We start from the raw sequence: 20,518 nt of genomic DNA on the forward strand, positions 1-20,518 counted from the left end.
TAAGGACAAAAATTTGAAAATCAGAGAGAAGAGGAAAAAAAACTGTCAAGAAAATTAGAGTAGGAGAGCTGTGAGGATTACTTTACCCAGTTGATGTCCCAGTTCAGTGATATATAATGCTCATTGTTTACATTTGAAATCTGTTAGCTACAGCGAAGTTAGGCTTTACCTCTGGGGTGCATTAGACCATAAAGGCATCAAGTAGAGAAGGGGAAACTTGGGAACTTTGAGCATGACAAGGGGGTTAAGATTCTTTTGGTGGCCTGTGGCCCTCTTCAGCCTGCTCACTACAGTGAAGATGCTGGAATTTGGTGGGGCGCCTGGCCAGTGGGCGCGCTACGGACGCTGGGAAGCTGGATCAGTGGGCGAGCTGAGCTTCAGTCTCAAGACCAACATCAGCAAAGCCTTGGTACTCTATCTGGATGATGGCGGCAACTGTGACTTCTTGGAGCTTCTCATCGCTGGTGGGCGCCTCCAGCTACGCTTTGCCATCCACTGTGCCGAGCCGGCCACAGTGCACATGGAGACACGGGTGAATGATGACCGCTGGCACATGGTCTTGCTCACCCGCAATTTCCGTGAGACCCTCCTGATGGTCGATGGTGAGACAAAAGTGGCTGAAGTCAAGTCCAAGAGGAAGGAGATGGCAGTGGTCAGTGACCTGTTTGTGGGCGGGATCCCACCTGATGTGCGCCTCTCTGCGCTGACGTCTAGCACCGTGAAGTACGAGCCACCCTTCCAGGGCTTGATCTCCAATCTGAAGGTGGGGGAGATGCCTCCTACTTTGTTAAATAGCCAGGGCATTCAGAGCGACCTGGAGTACCTCTGCACCAAACAGAACCCGTGCTTCAATGGAGGGTTTTGCTCTATTCAGTATGGAGAAGTTCACTGTGATTGCACCCTCACCCGCTTCAAGGGGAAGTACTGCAAAGAAGGTAAGGAACCATCATACTGTACCTGCTCTATCCTGGTTTTATTGCATTGCTACCTGGGCAGTACTCTTGGCTAATATAAATCTGTTGTAGGTAAAGATAGGCTCTGTTAATCAAAGTCTGGAGTATTTCATGAGGTGATGGAGATGTAGCCCTTTTCTTTGGGCTTTTGTGGTCACTTTGTAGCCATTCAGTCTTCTAAGGGGTCAGTGGTATGAGATGTTCAGCATAGGAATTCAAGTTGTACAGTTCTGATGTGTATAAATTATACTTAAATAGTCTCTTCTTAACCTTCTCTAAGTCTCTTGCAGTGAAATCACAAGTGGCTTGTTTCTTAGTAGGATCTCTGTTCTAGTAGGATTTAATAGTTGAAGCCTAGACTCAGTGAGGACCAAGAAAGGAGGGTGAGGTGCTTTGTGAAAAGGCAGGCATATTGCTATTTTCAGTCTTCTATTGTCAAAATAGTTTTTAAGAAGTTTCATTGCCAGAAAGATTGAGTTGTTGAAGAAAAAACACTTTCTTGGGGATTATGGGACTCATAAAAAGATTTAGACATTGCACAGGTGCTACTTTAAATGTGGCTGGGATTTTTTTTTCTAAAACAATACTTAACATCAGAGGTGCTGAATATCTAAACAGAATATTTCAAATGCTAAATCACACATTGTAGGTCTGCTTTTTAACCTGCTTTCTTTACTGCCGTTTTTCTCTCTGTATTTCCTCCTTTCCACCTTTTTCATTCTTTCTTTCTCTTGTCTTCCTTCTTTCTCTCCAAGCTTATTGTATGAGGTGTACACCCTGCTCTTGCCTTCATTTGCTCTTGGGATGTGCTTCTGTGCTGTCAGCTCATGTCAAACTCTGTTCTGTTTTACACCTCTGGCTCCCTCCTTCACTGACACATCCCATTTCCATATCTAGTTTTTCTCTCTGCTTTACGTCCATCCATCTCTCTGTTTCTCTTCGTCCCGCAGCATTTCCTTCATCCGCCTCCTACCTTCTCTTCTCAAGGCTATCTGGGCTTTCCATCTCTCCTCACCTCCCTCCCCCTCTCTATCTCTCCCGACTTCACTCCCTTACTCCACTTATCTTTCTCTCACCTTTACCCGCTGTCAGCACTTCCTACTCCCGCCTCTCCTCCCCCTGCACTTAGCTCCCCCCTGTCTTTCTTTCAAACTGTCTGCATCTCCACACCTTAGTTGTGAGGTCTCTCATTCCCTATGCAGCCTACAGAAATGGCTTGCTCTGTCTTGATTATTTGTAATGGGGGGGGGGAGGAGCCCTTCATCCTACATCTCCAGTTATTGCCGTTTATATGTACTATTAATACCGCATCGGTGTCACATAATCCATAAAAATAGTAGCTCCTACCTTGTCCTGTGTAATGAAATGACTTACTGGATCTTCAAAAGGTAGATAAATATTTTGCCAGCGGTTATGTGCCAATTGTTTGAAGTCTTGCATTTTTGTGGCACCCAGAGATAAGCTTTGACAGCACAGACAAAGAAATCAAACACAATATTTTGTTCAATTTGTTTGATTGTTTGCTTTTTCATTTGAGTACTGCTTTTGATAGATCTGAAGCAATAATAATAAAATCAGCATGCAGCCATGATTTTGCTGTAGAAAGTTTAGAACAGTCTTTACCAGCTCGAGAAGCTGTATTGTTTCATCTTTTGCTCTTAGAAGAAGTCAAACAAAAGCAGAATCCTTCAGTTCTTGTGAATGAGTTATTGCTCTTTAGAGACCCTATAGTACAGCACATTATGTTACTGCAGGTCTGTCTGTCTCTCTCATTTTTCTCAGTTCCTTTTCTCTCTCTCTCTGTGTGCTCTGTGTCAGATTGCTGTGTGGTTGCTGGAAGCAGATACTGCTGCCTGGCTCTAGGCTAAATTGAGAGCAGAATACCAATGCAGTGCTACAGTGACTGCAGGAAACATTTGTCCTTTTGAGAAAGAGAGAGGGAGAGAGAGAGAGTAAGGTAGAGGGGGACAGAGCCAGAGAGAGTAAGAGAGGGAGAGAATGGAGATAGAGGTTAGGAGCAGAGAAACGGAACAAGAGGAAATTGGGGTAGAGAGCAATGGCCGAACAACAGTGAGAAATGGAGAAGAGGGCAAGAACGAAAGACGGCATAGAGATATTAATTTGCTCAGTGTAAATTTATTTTCAGAGATGTTCTTTGGTTTGAGGGCCGTTAATTGGGTCATTATGGCCGACTGCCAGTGCAGCAGTTTATTTATTCCTTTTATCCAACACGTGGGTGGGAATGGAAAGGTCTCTCTCTCTCTCTCTCTTTTAGTTGGTTTTAAGACACTTTAGATGTACTAACAAATCCATGTCTCGCTGTGTTAGCTCTGTGGTGAAGGGGCTATGTCAAAAGAAAGCTTATTTTTAAAGGCCTGCACCCTTCAGAGAGGAAGAACGCATCATTTCATAGGAGCATTTATATATATTCATGTACCTCGTTCCAGATGATTCATGATGTGCTACTTGATCATTTAGGCATTTAGCTGACGCACTTCTTCAGAGATTTACAATCAGTGGAATAAGATTGAATTCCTAGGCTACTAAAACTACAACCAACCAATTATTAATTAATTAAGTAGTGCAAAGATCCAACACAAACAAGAGTGAAAAGGTTTACCCTTTTAAAGGGTAGGGTCACCAGTGTCACAGAAAATAAACATGTGTTTACTAGTGGTATCTATCCATGCAGATAGTTCTGGTTTATGGACCCAGGTAGGCCTGCTGCGGTTACCGCATTACCACGGTGAAGCCACCATGTCATGCCCACCGTACAGTCAAGCTTATCACCACTTTACAGGTTTTTTTTTTTGTTCTTGCAAGCCTGTTACTGTCAATAAACAGTGTTCATTGATCTGTCTGTGTTTCAATAATGAATGCGTGCTTGCCAGATTCAATCCCTGGACCTCTGCGTCGAGGCATAAACCTCTCAGTATATGTGCGCCTGCTCTACCCACTGAGGCAACCCGGCCATAGGTAATGACATTTTTTGATTTGTCTAGTTCAGAGGGCAACAGAAATTTCTGTCTTAACATTTGTTAACAACCTTGTCGCCCGCTCACAAAAAGAGTTTCATTTGTGGTGCTTATAGAAAATTGCAGTAGAGTGAAAGGTACCTATCCTTCAAAAACAAATAAAGGGGTTTTAAGTGAGGAAAAATATGCTGTGTAATATCCTAACATTGTGTCTTGATATTCAGTGTAATTTCAATGACAAAACAAGGACAAAAAACCTTTTTAAAAACCACTGTGTATTCATCACATATATTAATATCTGTATAGTAACGCTATTTCTCAGAGATGGATGACAATAACTGATGCTGGCTATGCTGCAAAACAAAGGTTTGATTAAAAAAGTGGGAATAAAGTCTAGTTATTAGTTATTAATGAATAAAGAAATATAACGTACAACGTCAACATTATTAACAGTAAGTTGGACAACACTGTGAGAGAGTGTAGTCATCAGAGAAATGGTTGGTTCTCTTTACTGATTGCTGCTGTATGCTCAGGAATAACCATGGATTTTAACCACATACAGTAAATCTTCTCAAAAGATGCACATTCAACTGCCACACTTTGACACCCTGTAGTGCAGTTTGTACAAATTATTGAAATTGAAGCTATGAGCCACTACAAAAATATTGTCTTCCAGACTTTTGAAATCCTTTGTAATGGTGAATGTCAGCCCAAAGTGGAATCAGTAAAATATGAACATTGTCTATGCCATTTGAGGTTTTGTAATTTAAGGAGGTTGTGCCATCTCATCTCCCACTCTGTTGTAGAGTCTGTATCTCCTGTTGCCTTCATTTGAATACCAGTGATCTCATTCAGCTGTTAGCACCCTTCATCCATATCTGGTACGGACAGGGTTTTTGTTTGGCTCATTTAGGTTAATATTGTTCAGGTGAAGTGGGAGTTTTTATTTTTTTTAGAAAGAATGAAGGTTGAAGGTGAACATCCCACAGTCAGCCTTTTTTTAATGACTGCTCACAGAAAAGCAAACATACATACTCTACTACCTGAAACATTTATGCGCTAAATTTACTGTATGTGTGTAGGTGCACCTTCCCTGCTATTATCATATATTCTGTTCCCATTGGCTAGCATTTTAAAGTAGTTATGGACAGGCCTTTTTCCATTAGGGGTTGTAATTAAAGCCACAATGTGCCTCTGTGGGCCATTGTTTTTATAATTGATGCCGACCCTGGCTTTGTTCCCTGTTGAACCCCAAACGGCAGTGCATGGAAATGCAGTTATGAGCACTCAAGTCAGGGTAATTGGAGGTTAAATGAATTTGTGAAAATGACTGCTGTGATATTAATATATTAATTTACTCAAACTATGAATAGTCTTTCAGGTTGCCATGAGGCTGGATTTGCACCTGACTATAAAGCTATTTTTCATGTTTTAAAATGTTTCTAATGAACCTTTAATTGCCACGTACAGCTGACTTGACTAGAATGACATGAAAACAACAAATTCATCTAGTCAAAGAAATGTGGGATAAATGTTTTCCTAACGAGACTCTTAGGGAAAAACTGGAAATGCGCCCAAAATCAGCTTATATTGACTTTAATGATCTCTGTGGCCATTTCATTATATCACTTTGCAAATGCACCGGTCAGTGAATTAATTACTTTTATATTGATTTTAAAAGGTCGGATGCTGGCAATTTCCAAGGTGATTGAGATTTATTTAGTCAGAGTAACTTGACACCAGGCTGAAATGTTTTGCTGCTCTGAGTGCCTCTGGTTAAAAGTTTCAAGCCTTTTTCAGAAAGTGTGTGTGTGGGGTCCAGAAAGTGCTCTGTTGTACCTGTAACCACACCCAACAGTGATCTTGTCAAGGTGAAAAGCTAAATCGCCTGAGGTCAGCAAAGATAACCTTTTCAGGGGTGTTAAGTTACTTTGTAAAATCTTATGTCATTGGAGTGTAAAGGCATGTCTTCATATGTCTGCCATGTTTTTCAGTCATCTGTCTCATGCGCCTCTGATGGAACAGATACCATTCTATTTATAATAATTATCCAGGCTGTATTACCAGCTTGTGTTCACTCGCGCTCTACACACCTTCGTCCTGAAGTATATTTTTATTTTACATGACCTATACACAGTACTGTGCCTGAACGCATCCTGTGTAGACACTGACGGAGGACTGAAGCTACTGCTGCAGCTCTGCTGATGTGCTGCTTTCACTACACAGCCTGTGTAATAACCAGTAGTTGGGCAATAGGCATTATGATACTTAATAATCTAACAATTTCAGCTGTAAAAATTCCTATTCATAGTAACACTACATTATATCATATCGTTTACACCTTTGGGAGTTAATCAGCAGTCAGCTATGTTTTACATTTGAAAAGTAATCTTCCCCAACCTAATCAGTTATATAGCGTAGGCGTGAATTTAGTTGCCTTTTTTTAAGCTTGTGACAGGATATCTGGCAATGTCACAGAAAATTGGATGTTTTCCATCCACATTTGCTGCCTGTTCTCTGGCAGTGGAATAAACACTACATCGCCATTTATGAAGAAAAAGGGTTGATGCAGCAGCCCTTTTCCACTTGGCAGCACCATATAGAGAAGTGTTCAAAAACGGCTGCTTAGATCATTACTGCTCACTACTCCGTTCACTTTCATCATCACTTTTTATTATATGTGTTGGAATAAAGCAGAAACCTGGGTCCCGGAGGAGCAGTTCACCGGGCTGGACACTGCATGTTGGGAAGGCTGTGGGAAGCTGTGATAGACAGAGAAACAGCTGCGTTCAGGGAGTCAAGGCTTCAGCTTCAAACACATAATGTCCTTTTTAAAGCTTTTGGAGATGTTTTAACACAGTCTGCCATGAACAGATGGTATTTTTTTTATTCTTTATTTATTTATTTATTCAGGGGAGTTTCACTGAGAGGCAGCCTCTCTTTTGCAGGAACACCCGGATCACATTCACACAGTTTCCCACATTCATACCTGGAAGCTGCCTAGTACAACCGCAGTCTGATCTGCTGGCCACTGAGCAGCTCCACTGGAGCAGTTGGGGTTGAGGGCCTTGCTCAAGGGCACCTCAGTGGTATTAATGAGGGAGGGACAAGCACTGCTCTTTCACTTTCCCACCCAGATTTTATCCTGTTGGTCTGGGGATTGAACTGACGACCTCCCGGTCACAAGCTCTCTTCTCTAACCTCTAGGCCACCACTGCCTTTTTTCCGACATTCCTCAGTAATCTGGGTTTATCACCTGTTGTAATTCATAAATGATAAGTGCTCAACACACCTCTTAACACCACAAAACCCATTTGATGATGCTGCTCTGTCATTTTTAAGCTAATGCTTGAACAATGTTTTTTTTAAATATTATATTACATTCAAATTCAGAAAGGTGTGCTCCAATGTGATGTTAAAATTAACTTTACCTTTGCTTGTCTCAAGCTGTGAGACAGGAAAAACATTCACACCCATGAACCTGACATGTTGTACTACAACTCTACATTGATATAATGAATATCATATGAATACTTTGAACGTTTATCTTACAAAATTACATTTCATATAGTGAAACGGGGAGGTAAATATGTAAAACAAATAAACACAAATGTGTTTTAAAAGGGCCACATAAAGCCAATTTAAACTGTTAATACTTTTCAGCTGTGAATATGTCATAATTCCTGTCGATAAGACGATCTACACTGGCACAATATCGAGCCTCTTTTTTACATATATGTTACTGTATATAGTTTGTGTTGCACATCAATACTTTCCCTTGAGTCATGTTATTTCCTGTTAGAAATAAGTCAAGTGATCTCACCAGCACAGAAGATGATGAAATATTGGTAGTTATTTACCTCATTATTTGCCTTTCCCTCATTCCATCCTCTGCCATTGCTTGCAATCCTGAGAGCTTTAGCTGCATTTGTACTTCTTCTGTTACGAAAGTACTTCTTCTAGTGCTTCTTTCGGATTCTGTTACCATAATGTAACATAACATTCCTTTTGGGCAATCAAACATTCCAGTGGATTTTCCAGCAAATCTACCCTGATGGTACAAAATGCAGAATGCAGGAATGGTCTAAATGATACTAATGTAAATGCCCCATGGATGTTAGCATATGCTATACACAGTACTTTAAATGTCGGCAAATTTGAGTTGAGTGACGTGGGACATTGGATTTTAGTAGTATTAGTTGGAGTAGGACCGTGATAGAACAGGGCTGGGGCAAAGAGCAGAGGACACCAGAGAGAGCCACACATCATGGTGATAATTGTGCTATCTGCCCACTGGCAACCACAGAGAGAGGAGGTGAAGTGAGTTGGGGCTGAGTGTGTGGTTGGGGAGGAGGGTGGCTCACTGCCTGAAAATTGAACTCCCAATTAACTTGTCCCGTATACATAAATAAGTATAGAGCTAATGAGGGGGCTGTACACCGTTAGGCTGCCTGAAGAGGTTCCCTAGATAACCTTCTTAGCAATACGTCTGGCTGTGATGACAGGGGCTGACAGAATCCAGGCAATGTCTTTTTGCCTTCCCTAGCCAACTACACTGATACAGTCTAATGAAGCCCTCCATGCTTCAAGTCTCCATTGGATCTGATTGCTGAGATTGTGTTGGTGTTTATCAAAGCTGCTGTGTTACAGCTCTGCTGCTGCTGTGTGCTGTTGGGACTAGGTGCTGTCGTTATCTTTCTTCTAGTTACCCAATAAACAGTTCCCTCAGTTTTAGTTTGTGTTGGTTGGTAATGGGCACATATGGGAAGACTTTGGAAATATTTTACTTAAGTGTATTGTTAGAAGTTTCAGTTGTACAGTTTCCCCCCCACAAGTCACAGCGGTTATAAAAGTAATAACATACTTGAATATAGTGTAGTAATCCACAGGGGGTTAGTCAGTGCATAGTTAATACATGAGAATAATTAAGAGTAACATACCAATCTAATAATAATAATAATAATAATAATAATAGACTGAAAAATAATTGCAAAAATAGAGGAAATTACTATAAAAAAACAGCACTTTAAATTGCACATCTTAAGGTATACAATTAATTAAGTCTATAACATAATACTATGAATACTGTAAATCACAAAGCTCTGAAGTAGTAGTTAAGGTCCACACCTTTGAAGTAATCAGGAAATACATCTCTCAATGAAAACCTACCCAACATCAGTACATAGGAATGTAAGGCAGTTTTTGCATGTACTATATACTACTACTACTACTACTACTACTACTACTACTAAAATACACTTTAGTAGAGCTGATCCAACCCAGGTGATGGAAGAACTGAACCAAATTTAGTTTTCTATTAAAAGGGCAAATTCAGCCAGTGATTAGATAGTTATGAAGAAAACCATCAATAACCCTTTGAAATCTTACCTTCCCCTTTGTCTTCTTTTGTCATATTTTGTGAACATCTTCACGTCCGCTCTCGAGTAACTATCTCCCTCCCTTCTAACTGATCTAATTTTTTCGCTTGCCCACTCTTTTTTCAAAGGACACATGCTCCTGGGCCTCCATTCTCCTGTTGATAGATTCCCAGCTTCCTCAAACAGACAGCAAAGCAAAAAATCCACTATTTAGTCATGGGTGCCTAATTTTCCTCATACCTGATCAAGGGATGTTGCGATACACGCTTATCTCATTCTCTCTTGCTGTGCTTCTTTCTTCTGTGCTTTTGCTTTTTGAGAAGGGAAGAAGACCATATATTAATCCACACTCCACATACCAGATTCTGATCCAGTCTTTTTCATAACCTGGTCTTTGTTGCGTTAAAAAAAAAAATAAAAAAAATCTGGTAACTGCTCCAGATGAGAGACTTCCTTAATCCCTAATCCCCTAATTCCTCCCTTTTTTGCTCCATCTGAATACTTTTATGCAGATTGCTTTTCCTTGTGGAAGCAAAAAGCAAGCATTAATGGATTAAAGTGTGAGGTTAAGTAGCCTGACTCAAAGGAGCCGATGAGTGTTAAGCACACTCAAAACATATTTGTTTTGACTTGTATGATCCAATGGGATGGTAGTGTAGGATGTAGGTGGGCCGGGTGCAATCAAGCGAATGGCTTCCAGGGATGGTGTCAATCTGACGTTTCCAGCCCACCACATTCCTCACCATTTTCTCAGGTGAGTCTTTACTGACTTGAAGGTCCCTGCCAGCGTGAAGGGCCGTCACATGCAATTAAAGCTTGCTCTCTACCCCTGCTGTCACTCTACAAGTGGAAAAGTGAGCAAAAGGTCTGGCTCTCACATCCGTGCCACATGTCACATGCTATCCATCCCCATTGTGGCTTAGCTATAGGAGAAACAGAAGGCCCAAAACAAAAGAAACATGTCTCTGTGACGTTAACCCTTTGAAAAGCTTAGCATTAAATAAGTGCTTAATGTATCAAGGGTTCCTCACGTGTCACTGCAGCGTCACCATGTGATGCAGCTATAATATACAACATTTACAGACAAGTATTGATCATTTTCACACTTGTATGTGACTTTAAAGGATTTTTTTAAATAATAGATGAGAAAAATGACATGCGTCTCATTGCAATGCATGCATTACAACACACTGCTGGACAACATTAGACAGCTTTTCTAATGCAACAACAAAGCAAATCAATGAGGGATTATATGATGGCTTGTGTTGGCTATGCAGTATCAGTACCCTAATGTATTTAGGTCAATGGCTTTAAATTCCATATGCATAGATTTTTGAGTGTCCGGTGCAAAGCTCTATGCAATTAGGCTTGATTTGTTTTTCTTCCTTTTAAGGTCTCTTGACTATTTGTGTTCAGTGTTAATTGACAGACAGTTGGATCCCTAGGGGCTGCAGTCACCAGTATTATCAGCCACACAGTCAGACATGTTCTATATTAATATCTGTTCCTGCATCCTGCCATTTGTGAGCTCACTGAGACCACCTCTGTGGAGAAATGTTTGCTCCTGCAACTTTGTAATTAATTAAAGGCATTTTAGGACTTCAGATTATACCCAGATATTGTATCAGTGTTTCTTCTATGGTAGGAATGAATAGGAATTCCAAATATGAATAGGAAATAACCTGGTGAATCAGCCTTACTTCCCCAGCCGGCAAGTACATGTCTGACCTGAGGCCTGTTCTACGGAGCAGGATTTGGGGTTAGCAGGGTAACTTCAGGTTTAACGGGGTTATGACGGTGGTTAAACCCCACTGTTTGCTCCTGCAGCTTTGTAATTAATTAGTAATTTTAATACTTTAGATTATATCCAGATCTTTTTTTCAGTGTTTCTTCTATCGTAAGAATTATTAGGAAATTTAGTTCCATTTTGCTAAATATTCTGTTCTATTCTAAGTAATGCCATAATTGCAGTACAGTTATTTGTTTGAATTTTGAAAGTTAGAGCCATGAATCATTGGATGCTAGGCTAACAGTATCTAGCAATGTCTTTTTGCAGCAGCTCAAACTCAGCTAATAAAGAAATGCATAACAAAAGAATCCTTGATTAGTTGTAATTTAAGTCAATCAAGTTACACCTCTATTCATATTTTGTTGGATTGAAAAGTGCATGGGAATCCAAAACCACAATATTACACAGAGAAACGTGCAATAAAGGACATATTCAAGGAAGGTGCTTGGGAATAATATCAGTAATGTAAGTAATATCTTTGATGTATGATTGCACATAAAAAAAGCTCCACTGTTACCTTAACTATTCATTTCTAGCCTCAGTCCAGTGTAGCTTTATGTTTAACTTGATAATGTTCTATATTACTCACACCTTTTATTATAGCACTTTGTAATCATGAAAGAACACAAATGTTAGCAATCCATTTTTATCCCATACCCAATTTTACAATGGATATTGTAATGTTGTACATGTCGGTAGTATTATGTTAAGGCCTACAAAATATTTATAGTTTATTGCTTTTATTGTTTGGATATTGGTGCCTGGTACTTCTTCAGCATCTTTTTTTATATTCTAGTGTTGTGCCTGCTAACACTTTCTAAAGTAACTACATTTTATAACTGGGCTGAATGGTTTCACCTTACATTAAATATACTGATTTTGATCTGTTGATGCTGCGTGTGTTTAGCTGGTTGTTACTTACCTCGTCTCTTTCATTTAAACTCTAATATAATATGATCCTTGGATGCTAAATTAGATTGCCTGGAAGCCCTCTCTAAACATCACCTGCACTATATTAGCAATAGCATATGTTCAGTCTGGCCATATTCTCCATATTCTGATGTTCCATCAAAGCTTGACTCAGAAAACACACCTCCTCCATGCCCTGGATGGTCAGAAGCCGCACAACGCTACTGGGTCTTTGCACTTTATTCATTATGTTAACTTTACCTTCAGAAGAGTGCTCCCTTGTGTTCATTGTTTGTGTCATTGCAGTCCAGCAACCTGAGGACTTTTTGAGGGCTACTGCACTCGCAACATCTCAAAGAAGCAAACCTAAGCTTGGTTTATTGCACCTACATGTGCAAGGAATTAGTGATGCTTTGTCTTAGTCAACCACTTTTGCTCTGTAACCCCAAGCTGCTACTGAAAATGATGTCTTGTCTGTATTGTGACTGATACGAGTTGCTTGCAGCTCCATGCATCAGGAAACCCCCTGTGGCCCTTTCCTGGACCAGTTGTTTGTGCATTGAGTCATAAACAAGATACATGGGGAGTTGGGGAAGAACTGTTGTGGGAAACAAACAGCAGGGTGAAAAAGGTGTGAAAGCACGGAAGAGTATTTAGACCACAGCGATGCTCAGAAGCTGTCGACGCAGACACTGGGAAAACCCTCACCGTTCCTCAGTCCCTCCCCTCTTATTGGTATTGGGCCAGCTGAGCTTCAAAAGAGGACTGTAATCGCCCTCCCTTTGCCAGCCCAAAATCCCTGCTGCTGTAATATGACAATACAGTATTAATATATGGAGGAGAGAAAGTTCTGATACCTCCCGGCATGCCCTATAGCCCTGACTGAGTGTGTGACTCGAGTCACTGTCGATATACTACACACAAGTATGTAAAGGAGAAGCCTTGATCACATGTGGGTCTCAAATTGGCCTTTGGACGCTACCTAAAGGAGCTAACGTGCCTTCACTGCTGACATCTGCACAAGCAGGGTGGCATTTATTATTACTTTATGCATCTCTTGTGAACCAGGCTGGTTCTATATTTATTTATCTATTTAGGCTTATAAACAGACGGGACCACCTATGGAGTTAATATAGCTCCGGCGACACCAAATTACTAGGAAATGAGGTCTGATTGCTGATGTGCCTGCTGCTGTTAATGCCGTCACTCAAGTTGCAAGCTGTTTGTGCTTATGGCTCATCAGAGCTCTCCCGCCTCGCTGATGAGTGAGACTCGACAACATTAAGGATAAAACTTCTGCTTTATTTATGCATTTTTACACTACTTCCAATGTGCTTTAACTTTTTTTAATAAAATAACTAGGCTGATGGAAGAGCTCTGGTAATCTGACCCAATCTGTCTGGTTCTGCAAGAGCCTGAAGAAGAAAGCAAGAGATTCTAGGCCAAATTGTGACACAATTCCTTTCCTGTTCTCACTGACTAAGCTACGATTAAACTCTGCGTGATCTCTGCGCAGGGCAGTAACCTGGTGAGTCAGCCTTACCTCCCTAGCTGCCAAGTGCCAGAAAACAGATCAAAACACAAATAAGATGGCCAAACATGTCTGACCTGAGGCCTGTACTACGAAGCAGGATTTGGGGTTAGCAAGGTAACTTCAGGTTCAACCCTCAGTTTTCAGGGTTACAACTGTAGTTCACCCATAGAAATAGAATGAACATTTTATTTCTATGGGTTCACCTCTTACTGGGGTTCATCGCTATGGTAACATATGGTGACCTGCAAAGCCTTTTTCTTTGCTTTCCCTGACGATTTTTTGTATGAAAGATATAGATACTCATCTGTCTTATCGGTGTCGGCTTCTTGAGCCATATGTTCCCAGTGCCACACGTTGGAGTTGTGCGCCTACAGTCCCGCAGACTGTATCCATTGTGTTACTTGGCTAAGGATACTTTTATGTATGTTCTGTGTGCTTTTGCATAGCGATATCCTACAACAGAGACTGATTAAAGATCTTAAGCCTTGGATTTGTATTAAGATATGAAAGTAAGCCTACTCACTGCTTTAAATTATGTATGTACAGTGGGGCAAAAAAGTATTTAGTCAGCCACCAATTGCGCAAGTTCTCCCACTTAAAAAGATGAGAGAGGCCTGTAATTTTCATCATAGGTACACTATGAGAGACAAAATGAGAAAAAAAAATCCAGAAAATCACATTGTAGGATTTTTAATGAATTTATTTGCAAATTATGGTGGAAAATAAGTATTTGGTCAATAACAAAAGTTCATCTCAATACTTTGTTATATACCCTTTGCTGGCAATGACAGAGGTCAAATGTTTACTGTAAGTCTTCACAAGGTTTTCACACACTGTTGCTGGTATTTTTTCCTCCATGCAGATCTCCTCTAGAGCAGTGGTGTTTTGGGGCTGTCGCTGCAACACGGACTTTCAACTCCCTCCAAAGATTTTCTATGGGGTTGAGATCTGGAGACTGGCTAGGCCACTCCAGGACCTTGAAATGCTTCTTACGAAGCCACTCCTTCGTTGCCCAGGCAGTGTGTTTGGGATCATTGTCATGCTGAAAGACCCAGCCACGTTTCATCTTCAATGCCCTTGCTGATGGAAGGAGGTTTTCACTCAAAATCTCACGATACATGGCCCCATTCATTCTTTCCTTTACACGGATCAGTCGTCATGGTCCCTTTGCAGAAAAACAGCCCCAAAGAATGATGTTTCCACCCCCATGCTTCACGGTAGGTATGGTGTTCTTTGGATGCAACTCAGCATTCTTTCCCCTCCAAACACGACGAGTTGAGTTTTTATTAAAAAGTTCTATTTTGGTTTCATCTGACCATATGACATTCTCCCAATCCTCTTCTGGATCATCCAAATGCTCTCTAGCAAACTCCAGACGAGCCTGGACATGTACTGGCTTAAGCAGGGGGACACGTCTGGCACTGCAGGATTTGAGTCCCTGGCGGCGTAGTGTGTTACTGATGGTAGCCTTTGTTACTTTGGTCCCAGCTCTCTGCAGGTCATTCACTAGGTCCCCCCGTGTGGTTCTGGGATTTTTGCTCACCGTTCTTGTGATCATTTTGACCCCACGGGGTGAGATCTTGCGTGGAGCCCAGTATCGAGGGAGATTATTAGTGGTCTTGTATGTCTTCCATTTTCTTATAATTTCTCCCACAGTTGATTTCTTCACACCAAGCTGCTTACCTATTGCAGATTCAGTCTTCCCAGCCTGGTGCAGGTCTACAATTTTGTTTCTGGTGTCCTTTGACAGCTCTTTGGTCTTGGGCATAGTAGAGTTTGGAGTGTGACTGTTTGAGGTTGTGGACAGGTGTCTTTTATACTGATAACAAGTTCAAACAGGTGCCATTAATACAGGTAACGAGTGGAGGACAGAGGAGCCTCTTAAAGAAGTTATTACAGGTCTGTGAGAGACAGAAATGTTGCTTGTTTGTAGGTGACCAAATACTTATTTTCCCGAGGAATTTGCAAATAAATTCATTAAAAATCCTACAATGTGATTTTCTGGATTTGTTTTTTCTCATTTTGTCTCTCATAGTTGAAGTGCACCTATGATGAAAATTACAGACCTCTCTCATCTTTTTAAGTGGGAGAACTATCACAATTGGTGGCTGACTAAATACTTTTTTGCCCCACTATATATGTATTTTAGTGATGTCAGTCGATACAAAAAAATGTAATCAAGTTAATCACAGTCATGGGCTGTGATTAATCATGATTAATTGCAAATTTAAAATACTAGGATTTACTTGTAAACTTGCAGTGTTGAAATAAATAAATACATGTTTAAAGAAACATTCCTCAGTTTTATTATCTTAACCATTAACATTTATTAAACAAGTGTTCAATAACAATCTTAATTTGTTGAGGCATCCATATGAACTGCAGACTTATTTAGCAGTAACCAACAACTGTTACAAAGTAATGTCTGCTAAAAAGTCACAAATAGCGCAGCAACATCAACTCAAATGAATGCAGCAATGAGTAGGCCTATTTTAGAAATAGAAAGCCATAATATATGTGAGGAGACAGAAGGAACAGTCTCTACATTTCTTGGTTAAAGATAATTACTTCAAACTGTGTGCATCTGTGCAACATGCCTCCTGTCAACCAATCATACAGTCTACTCTTCTTTCAACCAGTTGCTCAGGCAGACTAGCTTGTTGAGATTTTCAGATGATAGAGCTGAGCTCTTCTTCTGCAGAATGTTGCCTGCCAAAGAGAACAGTCTCTAACATGACACTGTTGAGGAAGATGTAGCCAAGTACCTTTTTACCATAGGCACCTGCTTGTGACGACCATGTCCAGTGGTCTCAGTGAGTGCAACACAAGTACCTTCTGCCAACTGCCTCACTCTTGTAGCTTTTTCAGCATCGTACAGTTAATTCTCGTAACGATAGTTCCCCTCGAAGGTAGCTTGTATGATGGATCGCCTGTGGCAATCTGAATGTCTTAAGGCCCTGCTCCTGAACTATGTTGATGATCGTTTCGTTGACATACTTGCCCCGACTGCACTTGTTTGACGAGCAGGGCTTGTTGACCCTGTCACATCCAGTAACGTTGTCAACGTTAATGCATGCGATTAATCCAAACAATGTAACACGTTATTATTTTCTTAATGCAAAGTAAGCATTTTATCAAGTTTGACCCCCAATATCTTACCGCAGGGACAGGGTTAACAAGCCATGGTCGTCAAATGACACTGGCGGAGTGCAGCCAGTCAAGTTTGTGAACAAAATGACAACAGCAAAGCTAACTAGTGCAATCGCTAAATGGGTCGCTACAGACTGCAGGCCCATCAACATAGTTCAGGACCGAGGTCTTCAAGACATCATATCATTCAGATATTCCTAATAATTAAAAAATTCACACAGTCTGTGATTTTTTTTTGTCAGCTGTTCTTTTTGCATTTGGCAGTTGCAACTGTGTTGCTTTTAGCCTGTATTATGTGTTAACTTATCAAATTTGTCTAATATTATAGTTTGCTCTTTTTGGAAAATATGCCGCTTGTCCATGTTTGTGATTGGTCATATGCTGCAAGCACCGCCTCTTTTATGTGAATGTGCTTATGGCTAGATTGGGAAAACCCTGGTTAGACTTACGGTGCAGATAACCACCGTCGTAAAGCCGTTTAGTGTGAATGTGGTTGTTAGGCTTAACAAAGAAATATCCTTGGTATGTTGAACTTGCTTCAAAGTACAGGCCTCTGGATGGTTGAGATAAACAAATGTTGCCAACAACGCATACATTGCCAAAGGTGGAAGCTCGTGGATCATACGGCAGAGAATGGGACATACAGGGAAGGTTCAGGTGTACAGTAAGGAGAACTGGTCAGAAAGGATGACATTATAGAGAATGCAGAGAACGCAGAGATGTAAAGAGAGCACTTTGGCTAATTGGTGGACAGGAAGACACTGCATGACAAAACAATTTGGCAGCAGTAGTGACAAAATCGTCCAACGCCTCAAGAATAGGCTTATGTCTTTGATGGATTGCCCAGGGTGATATTTGTCAGGGAAAATGGAACAGCTTGAGGGGCACACTGTGAGTGCTGCGGGGCAGCACATATTGACGCCAGCCTGTAGATTGTGTGTCTGCGGGAATGCATGGAATTGCAATCAGGGGGCATATGTGTGGGTCTCAGTTTGTGCAAGGCCTCAGTAGTGGAGCTTTCAGCATGGCTTCTCTCTGTCTCACAGGCAGGTTGACAGATGGAATGGAAGGAAAAACAAAGAAAGCTATAATAGGATTGTCTCTCAATGTGTATGAAGACTTTTCTCCTTTGTACATCCAGTTCCCCTACTGCCATTACTAATGTTTCATCAGCATCAATATGATGATACGTTAATGTGATGCAAGGAAACAGACTTTATTATCACATTCTGAAATGATTATTGTGTCTTTCCATCACAATATTGCACCACATTTATTCACAGCCATCCTCCTCAGCAAAAGGACTTAATCACATATTTTCATAAACACACAAACACATTGACACACATCCTCTGGCGTCAGTGCTCCCAAGTCGAGCAGGGAAGGTAAATATTGACTTTGTCTTTTCATTAAAGGGCTGTTTGACTATCAGGCCCTGAAAACGACATATAGTACACTAATTGCAAATAGTAGAATGCCAGGGGTATTGTGTGCTGCTGATAATGTTGACCCCTTATCTTCTCCTCTCTCCTTTGTGTAGGCCTATTGCCAAGGGATAATTTTAGAAGGGTGGAATCAGATTAGAGGTCATCCCGGATGATAGGAATTACACAATTTCACTGTAAATGCAGAAAACAGTTCATGTGAAAAAAGGGTTAATCTTGTTATACCAAGAGTTCATGCCAAGTTTATACAATGAACATAGCTTCTAGTCCAATTTTCCCTGCCAGCTCTTGTCTCTGCCTTCCACTAAGCCATGCGTTTTTTTTTAATCATCTTTACAGCTAAGAGTGACAATAAACATAATGCCTTCCTCTAATGCTTGTTGTTTAGCCTTGGTTTAATTTAGGTCCACCATAGCAACAAAGTCATACAAAGTCACCAGTATTAACTGTGAATTGTAAAATATTGTAAAAATGAGACTGCATAGTTAAAGACTTGGCTCATGAATACCGAGGCAAGAGAGAGCAAAAAGAGAAGGGATAAAAGAAATCACAATCCCAAAGAGAATTGTTCTGCTGTTCACATGTCTGATCAAGCTTAAAAATGCTATTACTCTATTGTCACTGGAGCTGTTCTCCCAGCTTAACTCTAGAAGATGCACTGACCTTTTCAACACTTACCACATCAGGTTTATTATGCACCGACAGTTCACCTCTCCCTTTTCCTTGCGAGACGATAATACCAGCTCCTCTTTTTATTGTGATGAAAAGGCAGAGCTGGCTTTAGTGTGGTTTCATTTCCTCTGCTCTTGGAGCTTCTATGCGGAAGTCCTGACAGTCTCTTTACCTGAAAGCAATCACCGGGAACGGCCGTTGCTTTTGCATGTGATTGAATAACCAATAAATCTGACCCTCTTTATTTCCCCTCCAACACATAATAGTGGTGGTATGCCAGCTTGTACAGACAAGAGAGTGGATTATCTTCCCTGGTGGACTTTTAGCTACATGATCCTGCATAGTGACGCAAAGCTTCTGTCAAATATGTAGTGGAAGGGATTGATTGAAGCCGATACTTTAATCCATGTAATACTTAAAAAATATTGATATTACCTCAGCCATTTGGTACGTCTCTGTTGTACTGCATGACCAAGGATCTTCTGCACTTTTCTTTGACTTTTCATTGCCACTGGAGGAAGTTAGAGCACAAAGAACATAATGACTCAGAACTGCGTCTGCCTCCCACTAGAGCTTCCGTCCCATCCATATATTTCTATTCAGCCCATTTTCTGTTTGTATTTCTTTGTCCTCTGTACCACAACGTGTCTGGCTGATATGTACAAGAAGCCCAGACAATCACCGTCTGCATCATTCTGTCCCCCTGAGTTTCAAGACTAAACCATGACGCAAGTATCTCAAAATGGCTTCCTGGTTGTAAAGTAAGGGCAGATGGGGGTAAGGATTGATTTGTTCTGCTTATGACAAAGAGGCTGTTTTGGTCCTTGAGAGGGGAGAGCAATCTTGACGTGAACAGCAATATTAGGACCAAAAATAAATATATTTCCCATGATACTTCCATGGCAATGAGAAAACAATAGTTACACCCACATTGCTGGTAATGACTGATAAACCTGGTACTATCCTTTTATCCTCTCCAACTGGGGTGTTAACGTTTAGCTATGACTGTGCTGGATCTTTACCAATGTGACATGTGAATGTATTATATAAATTAAAATAGAGTCTTATACTTTATTAACACACAAACATGCATGCAGGGACAGACACACAAACCTACGCTAAAACCCAGATTCCACACGAGCTGATGAGCTAGAGATGGATTTGTTTATTCCATCTGTCTTCTGCCAGGTAACTACTGTGATATGGCCTGGTTTTCCGATGATGTGTGTGTGCATGCCGTCGCACTGCACAGGTGGCGGGCAGCAGGGACGGGAGCAGGTCTGTGAGCAGGTAGAATACCACTGAGCTGGAAATAACACATTCTGGACTCCTCTGCTGCTCGTAGAGGCCCGGCGTAAAATGCTGCAAGTAGTGCTGACCGCACACTGTTGCTCCCCCTGTGCTCGACAAAATCTGGTACAGGTACATCCGTGTGGCTTTATATATCTGGGCAAGACATGCAGGTAGAAGGCACACAAGCAAAAAAATAATGATCCATATACCATACATACATGAATAGCAAACAGCGGTTTGACATTTGTGACCATCTTGTCTAGATTTGTGTTTGACAGCTGACACTTAGGGCGAGATGTAACTTTTTGCATTCAGTGGAGTTCATCACGTGATACTAAACATATAACCCATAGTAATGAAATATAACCTTTCCCGAGTAGTATTGAATTTAAAGGTCCCAGGGCATAACATTTTCACTTT

At 40.9% G+C, this 20,518-nt stretch overlaps 1 protein-coding gene across 2 annotated transcripts in view; it reads left to right on the forward strand.

Annotated features, from left to right (window-relative positions):
- The first annotated feature begins 232 nt into the window (after nt 1–232).
- The window catches only part of nrxn2b (neurexin 2b), a 652,809-nt gene continuing 632,523 nt past the window's right edge, over nt 233–20,518 (forward strand). For both annotated transcript variants that reach the window (XM_078276170.1, XM_078276169.1), the window contains exon 1: nt 233–935. In XM_078276170.1, coding sequence (XP_078132296.1) covers nt 233–935 — 703 coding nt within the window. The remainder of the gene's footprint in view (nt 936–20,518) is intronic.

Source organism: Sander vitreus, chromosome 19 (genome assembly GCF_031162955.1).
Source record: "Sander vitreus isolate 19-12246 chromosome 19, sanVit1, whole genome shotgun sequence".
In the NCBI taxonomy this organism is placed as follows: Eukaryota; Metazoa; Chordata; class Actinopteri; order Perciformes; family Percidae; genus Sander; species Sander vitreus.